Source organism: Pholcus phalangioides, unplaced genomic scaffold, assembly GCF_987345545.1.
Source record: "Pholcus phalangioides strain wild (caught in Gottingen) unplaced genomic scaffold, Ppha-v1.0 ptg000024l_1, whole genome shotgun sequence".
In the NCBI taxonomy this organism is placed as follows: Eukaryota; Metazoa; Arthropoda; class Arachnida; order Araneae; family Pholcidae; genus Pholcus; species Pholcus phalangioides.
In genome coordinates this window covers 7,808,566-7,825,004 of record NW_028301616.1, presented here as the reverse complement: position 1 = coordinate 7,825,004, position 16,439 = coordinate 7,808,566, and the positions used below count along the sequence as shown (strand labels likewise).

At 39.8% G+C, this 16,439-nt stretch overlaps 3 protein-coding genes across 3 annotated transcripts in view; 2 read left to right on the top strand and 1 right to left on the bottom strand.

The window, feature by feature from the left end:
• The window catches only part of LOC149068661 (uncharacterized), a 107,001-nt gene that overhangs the window by 51,113 nt on the left and 39,449 nt on the right, over nucleotides 1-16,439 (bottom strand). The gene's annotated exons all lie outside the window — the stretch shown is intronic.
• On the top strand, nucleotides 687-4,604 carry LOC149068664 (adult-specific rigid cuticular protein 15.7-like). The gene is made up of 4 exons (XM_089250435.1): nucleotides 687-1,042; nucleotides 3,618-3,725; nucleotides 3,838-4,304; nucleotides 4,398-4,604. Exons 1-3 carry the CDS (start codon nucleotides 1,031-1,033, stop codon nucleotides 4,276-4,278), a joined length of 561 nt encoding a protein of 186 aa, XP_089106561.1. The 5' UTR covers nucleotides 687-1,030; the 3' UTR covers nucleotides 4,279-4,304; nucleotides 4,398-4,604.
• Nucleotides 11,144-16,331, top strand: LOC149068663 (adult-specific rigid cuticular protein 15.5-like). Its single transcript, XM_089250437.1, has 3 exons — nucleotides 11,144-11,287; nucleotides 14,917-14,994; nucleotides 15,783-16,331. Exons 1-3 carry the CDS (start codon nucleotides 11,276-11,278, stop codon nucleotides 16,161-16,163), a joined length of 471 nt encoding a protein of 156 aa, XP_089106563.1. The 5' UTR covers nucleotides 11,144-11,275; the 3' UTR covers nucleotides 16,164-16,331.

The following is a 16,439-nucleotide window of genomic DNA, read 5'->3' as shown; positions in this document are numbered from 1 at the left end:
AAAATTAATGTCTTCGAATTGTCTTTTAATATTCAACTGCATCAATTTTCATGTAGTTTAGGTTGTTTTAAAATTAATTATGGGCCCGTAAAAAGTACAACGAAAAAATTCCACAGCTTTAATTAAGCATTTTTTGGAGCAGAAACAGGCAGAGGTGGATAACTTGAAGTTCAAAGGGGGGGGGGGGGATCGAAATACCTAGCGCCCCTTAAAAAAGGGGAAAAAAATATATATTTATTTTTACGTTTTTTTTTAAATCTAGATTTGTTTCTTTCATGAGTCGCGCAGGAAGTCGCTATATCGGTGAACTTGGACACGGTTTGCATGTCCCTCAAAGAAAGAGGGAGTTATCACGTGATCCAAAAAAGCCTCATTGAAGAAAACCCGGGCAACGCCGGGTATTTTATACGAATATTTTTCATTTATTCTGCTATATTATTTCTTGCTAAAATTCTGCAAATATTTTTCATTAATTATGAATTCTCATGAATTTCTAAAATTCCCAATTGTTAGACTATTATTCAAAAAGGTTTTTGCACTAAAAAAAAAGAAAGAAGAAGAATATAGTTGAAGAGCATGTTTTTAATTGAGTGTAGGCATCGTTATCTTTCATGAAAGGATCATGCTCAAGATGCATGTTCAGTCAGTCCAAAACACGTTTCCGACTTCGAGGGTATCTTCACGTCGAGCCGAATGGAAATGGGTGGAGCCGAATCGCCTCGAGCTTTTAAAATAAATTTCATTTTCTTTCCTGATTTTGCATTAAATAAGTTCATTTTTTAATAATATTCGTTTTTCATAATTACCCTTATATTGTTGTATAGCTTGCATAGCCCACACGTAGTACGTGCGAGGTTTCGGATGGATGTCGTCGTCCTTGAAACGGTTATCGGCGTATGAAAGTAGATTGTAATTTGAGAAATGATGCAATAAAACCAATAGAGTACGTTGAGCGTATCATATAAATAGGAGCGTTTCTCCCACGGTAAGTTACACTGCTGATTTGTTTAGCATCACTCACTCAAAGAAAATGTTCTCTAAGGTGAGTTGAGGTGTTTTCTCTGTCAATGTTTTTGTAATGTGTGGTGGATATGTCTATTTCGGTTTGGGGTTTACGTATACCATCATCCTGGACTGATTTGTTGAACGGCCTGGTTGAAACTTAATGCTCAGCCTCGACTGATTTTGTCTCATGGATCTATCTTCATTTAAGACATTAATATGCTCAGCCTCGACTCTATATGATCTAACTTCCTATTTTGGTTGAAGCTTAAAGGCGCTCAAGTTTGGCGGTTGAATACCGACTGAATTAAACTGTCTGTTTTCGTTGAAGCTTAAGATTAGACTTGGCGTCGACTGATTTGTTCAAGGGTCTGTTTTGATTAAAGCTTAAGAGGCTCAGCTTTGATTCGGCTGGGACTTATGTTACCATCAGTTTCGACTTATTTATGGCACAGGTCCATCTCCATCAACACATTTCCTCAACCCCTTTTAGTGGCATCTGTCTATCTCTATTAACTTTTCAGCGGCTGCGGGTATGTAGAAGAGGCGCGTTCTCCTTTCCTTCGTGTCTCTCCTACATACGCGCTCCTGCTGAAAGGTTATGACATTTGCTCATCCTAGACTGATTTTTCGCATTTGTCTACCTTCGTTAAGACCTATGCTAGGCCTCGATTTATTTGATTAAGCTATCTTTTTTTATTGAAACTTCGATCTATCGAGCTCAACCTCTATTGATTTGCTAAACTTTCTGGTTTGGTTGAAGCTTAATGCTCAACTTTAGTTTGGCTGAGACTTGTGATTACCATCAATACCGACTGAATTGTCTCACGTGTCTATCTTCATTAAGCTCTTTGGTCTCAGCCTCGGCGGACTTCTGCATCGTATCCAGTTGTCTATGGTTGGTATGATGATGGAGAGTGACATTGACATCTCTATCTGTTTGGTTTAAGCTTGAAGCTCAGCTTCGATTTGTTTATTTTGTTTAGAACTCAGACTTAAAATCTTCATTATTGACTTAATTTTTCAATGGTCTGTCTTGGTTTCAACATCATTGGTTCAGATTGCCAACTAATTTGTTGAATATGGTGCAGCCTCGACTGATTCTGCTAGTTTTTCCATCAAGATTGGGACGTAAGGCTATCTAGCGACTAATTTGTTAACTTTTCTGTTCTAGTTGAAGCATAAAGCTCAGCCTCGACTAATACTTGATTTAATCTCTCATCCTCGACTTCAGTTTATTTTTGTAAGCTACGAACTCAACCTTGATTTGTTTATCATGACAACTTCATTATCGACTTAATTTCTGAATAGTGTTTATCTGGATATGGTTCAGACTTGACTGGTCCGTTAGTTTTACCATCCATCCTGTTCAAAGATGCTAGCCCCGTTTACATGTGCAATATTGCGATAGTATTGGAAGTTATTAGCACCCGCTTGACGACATTTTTTCCTTCTTTGGAAAAAAATGGGTAGCAGGCATTGCCCTCTATTTTTCGCGGATCTTTCAGGATTGTAAGTTCCTTTCCCATAATCCTTTGCGCGTGGACCTCTGACGACTTTAGTAAAGTGGGGTTAAAATGCCGATCCATATAAACGGGTTTCAGTGAAAATCCTTGAACCCGGTTTTAAACAGGCTTTTTTTCATTTCCCATGTAAATGAGCCTTATGGCCATGGCCCCCAAAAGGGCGGGGATCACAGGGCTCCAGCCCAGGGCAATTCTCTTTTTTTTTTTTTTGCTTTTCCATGCTATAAATTAATTGTAGAAATCTGGCCGGGGGCCCGCAAAAGATCCCGGCCTAAGGGACCTGCTCCAGGATGTGGAGGCCATGCTTATGGCTTAGTCTCAGTTTTGACAAAATGAAACATCAGAAAGCTTCCATGATTAAGCCTAAAGATATATGCTTTGTCAGTGAATTTCTTTAACTTTGTACTGTCGAGTTATAGTGACAATGGGAAAATGCACCTCCCACTTACCATGAAAAAATCTGTGCTCCATCACTTACGGTTCATCACCAACATTCTTATTAATTGTTTATCTCGATTGATTCATATGTCTGTCTGAGCCTCGATTTTTTTCATGCTTTACACAGAGATATTTTGTAGATGTGATACTTGTATGATAGACACACCATGTGATAGATATGCCTTGCATGATAGACCAAAGAGGTCTTCGGAGAAAAGCTTATTGAAAAACACTGGAATACTTTTTTCTCAGCTACCTCGCTGAGCATTTTGCCTTTGGTGGCCTTGTATTTGTATTTACTTGCACATTCAAAGTGGGCAAATACTTCAATTTCATGTGCTTCAATCAATTTAATCTAGATGAGTTTGGTATACATATATTCTACAGAACCAGATATACATTCAGTTCGACCCCTGTCCTGTGCTTGGTCTGATTATGCGTATGATTATTCCAGATTTTTCACATAGCCCTACATAGGAGATAGCGATTCTCTGACGACCTTCTCCATTTAGAATTTATATAACGTAGGGTCAGAACATGAGAAACTAAAGGAACAGTAACTAGAATGTCTCACAAAAATGTGTCTTGATTTGAAACCAATAATTATTTCAGACAAAGTTCTGATGTCGTTGAATTTTACTGTCGTTGCAGGTCGTCGTTCTGTGCGCTGCTCTCGCAGCTGTCCACGCTAGTGTCCTTCCCATCCTCCACGGTGCCATCGTCAGCACCGGAAACAGCGTCACCACTCGCCAACAAGATGTAAGTATGCCCTTTCTAAAGACAAATTCTAAATACTTGACGTCATATCGACGAGTCAAAATTGAATTAATAAAAGCTAATTGGTGTGTAAAAATGTCAATTCTTCCGCCAGGGAATAGGCAACTACGCTTTCAGCTACGGAATCGCCGACGGCAAGGGAGCAACCAACAGCAGATCCGAAGTTGGAGACGCCGCCGGAAACAAGAAGGGAGCCTACACCCTCACCGACACCGACGGTAGGGCCCGCAGGGTCGACTACGTCGCCGACGGCCTGGGATTCCGCGCCTCAGTCAAGACAAATGAACCCGGCACCGCTGCATCTGCACCAGCTGCCGCTCTCATCAACTCGCCGTACGCTGCACCCGTTGCACCCGTCGATCTCGGCCACGCCGCCATCGCCGCTGCACCTGCTCTTCTGGCTGCACCAGGTCTAGCTGCACCGCTGCACGCACCGGGCGTTCTGGGCACCACTGTTATCAACCACATCCCTGGTGCTCCAATGGCACTCGGACACCTTGGACTTGGAGCAGGAATGTACAAAGCTATTTTCTAAATTGCCCCTACATTTATCCCTACATGGTAAATAGGATTATATTCATTTGTAAAACAGACACATCTAATCATGAAATAACATCATCATCAGGAAATTGATTTGTATTTTTCCCTCCACAGGTTTTCTTTCGACATGAACGGGTACAACAACAGCATGGCCGAATGGTACGGAATCATACCTCAAGCACCATCGTAGAGAAATATTCCGGGTGATGGTCTGATAAATGCCTCCCAAGTTCTCGTACAAATCGCATAATTTATTGCTTTCGGGGGAAAATTTACTTTTTTTTATGATTGAGATGATTGAAATAAAGATTATAAGCTTACAAATAATAACATTGTCCATGTGTGGTCATTTACAACATCGGGGAGGAGGGGAGGGGGAGGCAGGACCTGTAATAAGTTCGGATCCTGTGCAAACACGACTTTTTGGGGCCTTTCATGCATTGAACATTGAAGGACCGGACACACCTCGCTTCCCATCTCAAGGAGATATCGAAGCGTTCCCGAAGGATGGGGGACCCTTTATGCAGTAGGGGTTGGTTAACCGCCTCGCTTACAAGCGATTGGTAGAAATTCGAATGATCTCTGATTGATGAATCGGTGATAAATATGTTAACCTTGTCGTATCCTAACCGCAAGTTAGAAAAAGAGAAAAAGAAAAAGAAAAAAGTAAGGAAATAAACAAATGAAAGAGGAAAACCAGTATATTACATAAGTATAAGAGAGAGATCTACTCATCTATATTATATTCCTATATATATCTCTCTTATCCGCAATACAGATAACAGAGTAGATACGAAGTAGATTTCCCTTTGGGGCCGTTCAAGTGTTACGTCATCATCGATGGGGGGGTTTCCCGATTTGCTGACTTTTGATGACAAGGGGGGAGGGGGGTTTGGATAATGTTTACGTCATCAACCACCCTTTATGAAAATATGAGTTAGGATTCAGAGGGGCAGAGTTGATGACAAAATTTTGCTGACAAGGGGGGGGGGGTTAAAAATGGCTAAAAATTTGCTTACGTAATACTTGAACGGCCCCTTTTCACCCTCAACTTTTTTTCGCTCTTAGATGTATATAGTAGAAGGATACATTGCAACATAGGAATCGACCATCTCGCGGTAATGAGGAGAGAAGAAAAAAAAACCCAGAGAACTTTTTTTTTAAATTTAATCCACTGGTGTTTAGACGCAATATTACGTCCATGATCGCAAAGTGGTTATTCGAACTTGGATAAATCGAATTTTTTACGAACTCCTCTTTAGCTTTCTATCGAATTTAATGCTGGGATTTCTTGTTTGATTCGAACTTTTTGGATAATTCGAAGTCAGAGAAAATAAAACGATTTTTGTTTGATCAAAATTTAGTTTCTAAAAATCCTACAAGAAGTCATGGACTTTGCTTTTCTAGATCAGATTGTTAAAGAACAAATTTTTAAAGACCGTTGGAAAATTGTGTTTTCTCTCTCTACTTTAGTTTTTGTTAATTTAATGACCATTTTAACATTGTTCAGCTGGAGTACACCGAAACTGTATCACTCGATACCGATTATGTGCTTTTCAACCTAGAGATCAAGGTGTTACATTGAAAATCTGAATATTTTTCCCCCATCATTGAGAATGGAACGTACACAAATTTTGATACGTCAATGAAAAAATATATCCTTGATAACAACAATAAGAAAGATAAGCAAAATTTGGGAAACAGTTTCGTAACGGATGACCGTGAACCGTTTCCGTAAATCAGGCCTTGAACATGGTCACGAAATTCTGCAGTGAGGCTGAGATTCCAGAACAGTAGAACAATGTAGCAGCCAAGATCAATTATTATAACTATAAATGATTAAAATTCGGGAAACAGTTTCGCAACTGATGATAAAATTCAGAAAAATTGAAAACTGTTATCTTATGTGAACGTTGATAATTAAGTTGCAGCACACGGTTTATTGTCATTTTACTGATAAAGACTAAATTAATTCGATAATTAGAATTTTAGGTAATTCTCGAACTTCTTTTTCGGTGACTTTGGACTTTGGAGCCAGAGATGTACGCAAGAGGCACAAGAGTATAGGAGGTCTGTGCTTCCCCTTCTTCCAGACAATCAAAAATAAAAAAATATGTTTGTTGATATTTTTCTAAAAAAAATAATTAAAATATCGAAAAAAAAGACTTTTGGGACCCTGGGCATGTGTCCCATTTGCCCATGAGAGAAACAGCCCCCTTAGAGAGGAGAGGAGCCTCTCGGACGAAGCGATGTTCCGAGAGGTTCTCTTTGCCAGAGAGGCTAGAGAAGTACCACTCTCGAACATCATAGTGCAGCGAAACTCTCTCTTGATGACTCTCCCCCCCCCCCGCCCCGTTTTACGGCCAAAAAGTACTTAAGTTTTACCCAAAAAAGCTTCTGTAGGGACCACTTTTTTTTACGGTCACCACTCTTTCAACGACGAATTTTTTCGTCACTACACGTCGAGTGTCCAAAAAGAATTAAAGAATTTTACTGTATCATTATGCTCAAGTGGGGGGCCCATGCGTAAAGAACAGGGGGTTCGCAACCTTTTCGGTCCGTGGGCCAGGTAAGTCTGCTGCTCGTTGGCTTGAAACTTGCATACATATATATTGGGTAACCATATGACCTACATTTTACGGAACCGCATAAAAATTTAACTTTTTTCCCTAGCGGACCAAATGTGGCCCTGGGGGGATTATCTGATGTGGCCTGCCCTCCCCCTCAAACCTAATTTTATAAAAATGAACTAAGCGGCGTACTTCCAGAACGCTGAAGGCACAATTCCAGAGCATTTAAGCGGCCCGTGAAACATTTTTAGATCACTGAAGTAGGGCTGTGGCACATTCGCAGATCACTTAAGTGACTCGTGGCACAGTTCCAGAACACTTAAGCGATCCGTGGCACATTTAGAGATCCCTTTAGTGACATGTGGCATACCTTTAGAGCACTTAAGCGGCACCCAGTGTGGTTTGCATCACTCAAGTTATCTGCGTCCCATTCCCAGATTACTTAAGTGATCCACGTTAAAATGACGGATCACTTGAGTGATGCGTGGCACAGTCCCAGAGCACTTTAGTGGCCCAGACACATTTCCAGATCACTTGGATCCCGTGAAACATTTAGAGATTACCAAAGTGGCGCTGTACGGGACTTATCAATAGGGAGAAGGTTAGTTCAGGTGCCCGCAAACTATCGAAAGGTTTTTCTAGTTTTTGGTGCACCGAGTGATATGTCATTAAAAATATTTCATATTTTCATAAAGGGTGCTTGATGAGCATCATCCACCCCCCCCCCCCTAAAAACACTAAAAAATTCCCTGTACGGATCATACAAAAATCTCTTGCGAATATGCCAATTCCTTCAAAATATGTTTCAAGCAGCGACACTAAATCCATTCGATTGGATTAGTTTTTTTATGTGTTTTTTGGCACAAGAACCATTCAAACGTCAGGTCAAACGTCCACTACTTCAAAAACCACCGCTGTGGTAGTCAAGTGGTCTAAGTAACGGACTCGCATCGCTAGGACACTTGTTCGAACCCCACCGTCGCCACAAGTGGTGGTCGGCTGAAGTTGGTTTCCTGTGATTCCCAACTTCAAGGCGCTAATGCGAGCCGATCTCCCAGTTAAAAAGCCTCGCCGCAGAGAGCATCAGGCCTACCCTACAACGGTATATTATTCAATAATAACTTCTTTTTTTTTTTTGTCTCAGTGATGGAGAGGGACGATTTACTAGAGCAATTCACACATTCAACAGCGTGGAATCGTGTGTGAAATGTACGAGCACAACCAGCAGCACACGTGATTTTAGATCCTAAACTGACATCAGAAGTTCAAAAATTAACAAAATTCAGCCAAAATAGCCATAAAGTGGACAGACACTGTTTTTCCTCTAATCAACCACGCCAATAGTGGTCACAATGATGGAGATGTAGACCATTTATTAAAAAATGGGTCTGGCGCTCTATTTAACTGTTTCACGGTCACGGTCAGATACTGTTTGTCACTCGTGCTGCCACCTAGTGAGCATAATTTGAGCAAAAATTACCACTATTGGTGTCCGTGCAAGGATTTTAGCCTAAAGGAATAAATGATGAAAATAGTGTCCGTGGCCGTATCTGAGGGTTACCGTTAAGCAGGGGTTCGATATACATAATTTAAAGACTTTTTGCCGGGAAATTTTTATTTGGCCTTAAAACGGGTGACCGCATCTGAGGGGTTTTTACTGAATATGGTTTCATATCATAAATTTTGTGTTTTTATGCTGCACATTGGGTTAAAAAACTACCAACCTATTTTTTAACAATTACATGTATCCGTTAAGTTTTGTTTTTATTGGATAGGTAGCAGCGGGAGGAGGGGGGGGGGGTCCTGCTTAACGTGATTTCTCGTATTTATAATAGCAAAGTAAAAATATGAAATATACAGTCGAATCCAATTTTTACCAATTGTTGGTCAGTGAAATTTCTTCTGGCGGTGAATTTTCCCAGCTGTGAATTTTCCGTAAAACTTCCCAGGCCCCGCGCCTGCCAAAATCCGTAAATCAGCTATGGTTATATAATATAAGCGAGGTGAATTGTAACTTGGAGTCGTCGTCTTCTCCGACGTCAACAGCGTGGAAAATTGTTCAGTGAAACCCATCTTAACGGACACCTCCTCCCCCCCCCCCTAAGATGCGGTCACCCCGTTCTACGGCCAAATACTAGTTTCCCCCTGTGTATAATAAAAGTATGTTTTTTAAACCCCTAATTAACGGTCACCCCCCCCCCTATTTACGGATGAATTCTTTTTCTTTTGTCCCACCGGTGTCCGCAAAAGAGAGGTTTTACTGTAATTAACGATATTTGACTAATTTTGGAATTTTAATTGAAGAACGCATTCCTTTTGAATTTTTGTATTTCTTTGAAAATTTTGATTGTAAAAAAAATACCAGAATCGATATTTTTTATCCAAATAAATCGATTTGTTTATGACATTTTTTCAAGTAAATCCAGTAATAACATTTTTCGGGCGTGTAAAATATTGTGTGGATTTCGGGCATCTATTATTTCTAGTTACATATCCGGCCGGACGTATATAAATTTTTAGAGATTTGTCCAACCCTGGCCAATAGGCGAATCGCCCTCTCCAAGTTCAATGAAATAAATGTACTATTAGATGGTCATTCTCTCCTTCCTCCCGCTCACCATGACTGCCCTAGGTGATTCAATTCCCCCTCGTTAGAAAAGAGCCCGAATCCGCCTTATAGAGCAGCCAGATAGTTTTATCACTAAATTCGATCATTTTTTTCGCACCACGGTCATTTTCTACACACGACGGCTGATTAGACCGGGATCTAAAATTTATTGCCGATTCCAAACGGCAACGTTCGACATTCTGCTTTTTTTAATACAAAGAGGTGGGTGTGCTAGCCCGTCGGTGAGTGCAATTATAACAATTATTACTACAACTATTGGTTTTCCAATTCTTTCATCCCGAGTTGAGGACCCGACCCGACGTGCCAGCTCTACCCCGCGAGAGTTTTCGTTTTGCTGACATATGAATCCATCCCGAAAGCCTTGAACTATCTTAATATTTTTGTATTTATCATATACCGGCTCTTGACGGTAGCGGGGGCTCCTGAGATGGGTCGTACGAGCCTGGTCTGGGACCCAGACATTTTTGGGACAATCTTGAGTCATGATTTTACATACAGTTATTTTGGGGAGTAGTCGGCATCCAAAATGACATGAAATTATTACAGAATGCACAGAAATAGTGAAAATCATGTCTATAAAAATATGAATACATTCAGCAAGCATTAATGAAATTTCGGCGTGATGAGAAGTTCAAATTAATGTAATTCCAGAATGAAAATTAAACGCATTTATGAAGAAAACAAATGATTCGGAAATTCAGAATTTATGGCAGAAATAATTCGAGAATAAAGAAAAATTCAGAATTTATGAGAGAATAATTCGAAAATTAATGAAAGAAATAATCGGAAATAATAATAATAAATGATAAGAAGAATAATCAGAAATAATCGGAATCAGTGAAAGCTTTCAATATTTTAGGCCCTAAAATTTAGTGACTCACGGTTTGATTCGAAGCCCCTGCTGGAGACGTCCCACCTGCTATGTAAAGCAAGACTGGCTTCTCTAATTTCGAAAAATCACCAATTTGTTTATCAGAAATATTCAATAAAAATTTTTGAATTAAAAATTAGATCGATAGGTCCAAGAATTTTATCATACAGTTTTATTTTGGGTTGCGGCTAAAAACGTCAAGCAACCATGTGTCATAAACACTATAAATTCATTATGGATTAAACCCGTGAGAAATTCTTGCCTGGACCTCCCCAAAAGATCCCAACTTAGGGGCACGGGCCCAGAATGCGAGAGGGCCATAGCACCGATGCAGCCTCAACTGTAACGCATTTCTAACGGCGGCTCTGCAACGGAAATAAACAAGGGGAAACTAAAAAAACAAAACGCGTCAAAACAAACGCCAAAAGCAATGTCATAATACCAGAGCACTTCCTTATTTGCGTGGTCCCCTTGAAACCTAAATATGGATTCTTTTACAAGGACTCCGATCAGGATGATGCAACAGACGCCAACTCATTGCAAATCCTAAAAATAATCCCCACAATAATTAACATTTCAACCTTCGAATCCGCGTGAATTTAAATACGATCAAAATAGATCATAACATATATAATGTCTTCTCCTCCCATCCAGGTACATCCAGAAAACTGGGCGGGGCCCCCCTTCGATTAATTGAAGGTCCTTGGAAAAGGTAAAGACGAAAGAAAAAAAAGACAGGATCATGCAAATCATACAACATTTTAAGAGAAGATTATTGTATGTTATGTATGTATTCTCAAAGGGTTGTCGTCCTTGTCAAGAACAACATCTCTGGGTAAAAAGAAATGGTATAAATACAGACCATCACCGCCATTGAGGTATCGATCATTTCCCAGAGGAAGACCGAAATCTCTCTACAAAAATGGCATCCATGGTAAGAGATTATTATTACCATCTTTAAATCCTATCATTATCGGTAAATCCGTTCCTAAAAAGTTCATTTTTCAAAGCCCTTTCTCATAAACATAAGAATCTCTTTTACAAAGTCTTAAAGGCCCTGAGCTTGGCAAGGGGGCTTCCTTAATCAGAATATAAAGAGAATTTTGGAAATGTTGTTGAAATACTTCCCATGTAAAACTAGAAGTAAATAGGTGATGAGAAAATCTATATCGGGGGTGTTAGACGTTTCAGTTTTTTTTGGGCCAAATTAGAACTTTCCATGCAGCCCCCAGGACCAACGAGTCTCTTTGTGTGGTACATCGTCCCAGCTTAATCAGACAAAAGATAAACTCCTCCGAAACCTTAAATTTCTCTCACAGAAACTCTCCCCCCACCCCTGCATAATCGAATATTACGATTCACACGACAACTGTTAATGCACAACAACCGCTATCTATATAATATTTTTTGTTTGATAAAACGTTTGAAATTAATGGCAAATATGTTGCCAAGTTAAAAGTTTGAAACAAAAAAACCAGAATTGAGAGTGGGTGCTGGGGCCCTCGAAGTATGTAGGTTGCCTTCAGTACGTACATTCAATATTTTACTTTTGTTCTCTGTCGAGCCCATAGAAGGCGCTTACTTTCTCAACAAAAGTTAAATATCTTGTAATTAAATATAATTTCCATTTCATTTTGACGCCCGATTTGTTCCGAGAAGCTTCATTAACATTGATTCTTCTCTCACCAGTTTTAAATATACTAAATATTCTAACGGTGGTGTTAAACAGGAATCGAATTTTTCTCCGCATTAGCGAATATCTCGCTTAATCGAATATTGTGTGATAGAACCGCTGTGTGATATCCGTTTAAGCTGGGCCGACTGTATTTAGAACTCCAATATACAAATTCAAATGCAATCGCCCACATGAACACAAGGACCTAACACCTTACACCTAACACCTAAGGACCTTACACACAAGGACCTAATCGTTCTGATGTACGGTATTTTGTTAATGGATGAAGGAGCAGTGCCGCAAATTAAACAGCGGTCCCGGATCATTTATTTTGAAAACTATATCTTTAATCTTAATTTAATTCTGAAATAATTTCTTTCATTGGATGTAAAATTCCATTAATTCTCTGAAATAAATTTCTTTCACTGATTCTCAAAAGTTATTCATTACTAGAGCCAGGAGCTTATATGCAGATGCACATGTGCATATGCATTTGCATATTTTGGCTTTTTTGGCATTAATGCATTATAAATACATGAAATCAAAGAATTTTCAGAATAAGTGCATATTTTTGAAGATTCATTTAAACTGAATCACTTTTTTTACAATAATTTTTCAAATAAATATTGCTCATAATGACATGAATGTCGCTCTCCACTTGTTAATACAAGATATATGTTGTATTGCTCATAATATTTTCATAACATCGACATTTTTTTGCCGCTAGTGCGATTCGGGGAAATAGTAGAGATGTTTGTAATATTTTATTTTCCAAATAACCGTTTTATTGTAAGGTTATTTCTAGAGATGTCAGAAGTGTTCAATCTTTCGTTACTGAGCAGCTGCAACAAACAAGAAATTAAAAATGACATAATAAAAAATATGTAGAAATTATTTGTGCATATGCACTACGTACATATGTGGCAATATTCTTTTTTGTAAATGAATATGCATTAAGAAATAGAAAATATGCATTTTGGAACATACCTAAATTTTTTGCATGGGGGATTTTTTTAGTCCATATTTCCTCATTTTTGGTACACATTTCAGAATTATACTAACTTTTAAGGATTTTTTAGTGCATTTCTTTCTCTCTCTATTTTTATGCATGTTTTGCCATTTTTAAGTGCATATTAAGACATTTCAAGTGTATATTTTGGCATTTTAAAGTGCATATTTTGGCCTTTTAAAGAGCATATTTTTGCCTTTTAAAGTGCATATTTGGCCACTTTTTTAGTGCATATAGTCCGGGCTCTATTCATTATTCATTTCTTTTATTGATTCTAAAATTAATTTCATTAATTCTGAATTATTTTTTTCGTTAATCATGAAATTTTATCAATTATTATTGTTTTAGCAATTCTGAAATTGTTTATTTTAAGAAAAAGGCCTATTTTTTCCTGAGACGTGAATCTATTTCTTACCCAAATTCTAAAAGCAAAAAAAAATTTTTTTATTTAGTTTTGAAATCACTTCCGACAGAAATGAAATTACTATTATTTTTTTTCATTAGTCCTTCGATTGTTCATCAAATACGAAATTATTTTTATACAATAAAACCATTCTTAATGGACACCCTCAGATGCGGTCACCCGTCTTTTACGACCAAATAATAATTTCCTCTTGTATAATAAAAGTATGCATTTCAAACTCCCCTGATTTACGGTCACACCCTCTTTTACGGACATTTTTTGGGGGTGGGGTTTGGCGGGCTGCAGCCTAGGGTGGCAAATTCAGAGGCGTGGCAAATTTGAGGAATGATTGGCCAAGAAAATAAGAAGAATGGGAGAAGGGCGACAAAATTCGTATAACCCACAATAAATCCACCTCTGACCAGGCAGCAAGGGGCTAGGTCAGTGCGTGACCAGCTGACCTGGAAAATTTACAAGCACGTGAGTGAGGAAAAGAGTGACTTAGAGCTTGAGCAAGCATGTGAACGGCCTACAGAGCGAGGGAGCAAGTCAGTGAGTGACATACAGCGTGTGCAACCTTGTGAGTGACCACAAGACTGACCTAGAATGTGTACAAACATGTGAATGGCCAAAAGTGTGGCCAAGAGAGTGTGAAAGCACGTCAATGGCCAACGAGTGATCTAAAGCATGTTAATGACCAAAAGGAATGACATATAGAGCGTAGGACCAGGTGAAAGAGTGACCTAAAGAGTGAGTGAGCTTGTGAATGACCAAAACAGTGACCTAGAGACTATGAAAGCACGCAAATGAGAGTGATCTAGAGCGTGCAAGCTTGTGAATGACCAAACGAAATGACATATAGAACGAGGGACTAGGTCGGTGCGTAAAAACATGCGGATGACCAAACCAGTGACCTACAATGCGTGTGAATGCGTAAATGATCAAAAGAATGACCCAGCAAAGAACCATGTCAGGGAGCAATCAAAAGAGTGAGCTAGAGCGTGTGCAAGCACGTGAGTGACTAAAGCAGTGTGCCTCAAGCATTTGAATGACTAAAAGTGTGACTTAGAATGTGCGTGAACATGAGAGTGATTCAGAGACACAAACGTACTTACAGGATTGGTTGGGGGCCAAGCGGATTATAGAACAGGGTGGTGAATTCGAGGAAAGAGTAATCCAGAACATTAGACTAGAGTGGACTCTTTTGAGGAAGGGCGGCGAAATTCGAGTAGCCCGTGAGCGGTGAAACCATAAATTCGCCTCTGTGCCTTACCTTTGTTTTAGTAACTTATATCGCCTTGGGATTACCGCATCCTGGGAAAAAAAATTACAAAATGATCGAAAACAGATAATGATGATTTGGAGCTGTTTCTCCGTCGAATGACTATTAAGAAAAACTACCTTCACATGAATGGTGAAAAATTGTTTTCTTAATGACATTTCATGTTTTTTTCTTTCGTTTCTTACAATCTATAGATTGTTGTTCTCTTCGCTGCCATCGCAGTCGCAAACGCAGCCGTCATTGCAACCAGCAACAGCATCAGACAAGAAGACGTAAGTGATAATTTAATTATCATTTTGTGCTAATTTTATACAATATTTCTTGAATTGTGTTCCGCGGACCAGTGCCGTCTTAATGAATGGGCCAAACCGGGCATGGCCGGGAGCCTCAAGACAATATGGGCCTCAGAAAAATGAGAAGTAGATGAATTTTTCGAGAATTTGCTTGGTGGGGGCCTTAGAAAATCCACTTGGCCCCGGCGCCCATAATGCTCTTTAGACGGCCTTGTCGCGGACCCTCCGGGGATCCGTCAAGGTCTAACGTTCAATGTAAATTCACCCTCTCTCCAGAAAAAGCTGTGAAGAGTCTGGCCCGAGCTGGATGGACAATGATATAAATCCCGTATACAGAAGGCGCAGCTTGTTGTAATCACGAATAATGTTATCACCAGGGTGTTGTTATTGCCTTCGCAATGTACGAAACTGATCAGTATCATAACATGAGAAAAATTCGTTTGTGGTCATCAAGGGGACTTCAGTTTTTATTTATTTATATATATATATACACACACACATGTATACAGGGGCCACCTTTTTTTTCATTATAAGTTATGGTCATCAACTTGTGCGAGACTAAGTAAGAGGTCAGAAGTTGCCCAACTCTCCCCCCTTCACGACAAAATAAATTTTCATACTTCCCATGATGAAAAGGGACAGTCAACGTACTTATGACCGGGACTTTTTATTCGGATAGAGTTATCGATCGGTTATTGTTAGTATCAGAAATCCTGATCCAAAGGGAGCTTATATGAATTAAAATAAGAGTTCATTCTTTTCTCTAGGGTATCGGAAACTACGCCTTCACCTACGGAACTGGCACCAACAGCCGATCTGAAGTCGGAGACGCCGCCGGAAACAAGAAAGGATCCTACACCCTGGTGGGCGCTGACGGAAGTGCCCGCAGGGTCGACTACGTCGCCGACGGTCTGGGATTCCGCGCATCCGTCTCCACGAACGAAAAGGGAACCGCCGCCTCAGCACCAGCTGCCGCCCTCATCAACTCACCATACGCTGCACCCGTGGCACCGATCGATCTCCGCCACGCTGCCATCCCAGCACCTCTAGCCATCTCTCCTCTGGCCGCCGCACCACTGGGAATCGGACACCTCGGATACGCGGGACTCGGCCTCGGAGCTGGAATCATCAACCCATTGCTGTTGTAAATTGTCAGCTGGGGTGGACACATTCAGCGCATTGAGAAAACCGTAATGTCAACATGATGGATACCAACAGGAAGGTCGAATAAGCTTTGATGTTTCCCGCCCGATTTCAAATCACCGTATATTTTAAGTTATTTCCACTATTCTGGAATAAAGGCTTATATTTTACATAATCACTTGTTTCAAAAAAGTTTTTTCATTATGTTGGTCATTATGTCTCATCAGGGGCAATCTCCTCTTAGAGTTGTGAAGCGAAAGGGTGTGTCCGGTCCATTGATG

Bases quoted from the DNA above. Each gene is read 5' to 3' on its own strand.
- LOC149068663 (XM_089250437.1), top strand. The intron at 14,995-15,782 runs GTAAGTGATAAT...TCTTTTCTCTAG, and splicing joins ACAGCATCAGACAAGAAGAC to GGTATCGGAAACTACGCCTT.
- LOC149068664 (XM_089250435.1), top strand. The intron at 3,726-3,837 runs GTAAGTATGCCC...TTCTTCCGCCAG, and splicing joins TCACCACTCGCCAACAAGAT to GGAATAGGCAACTACGCTTT.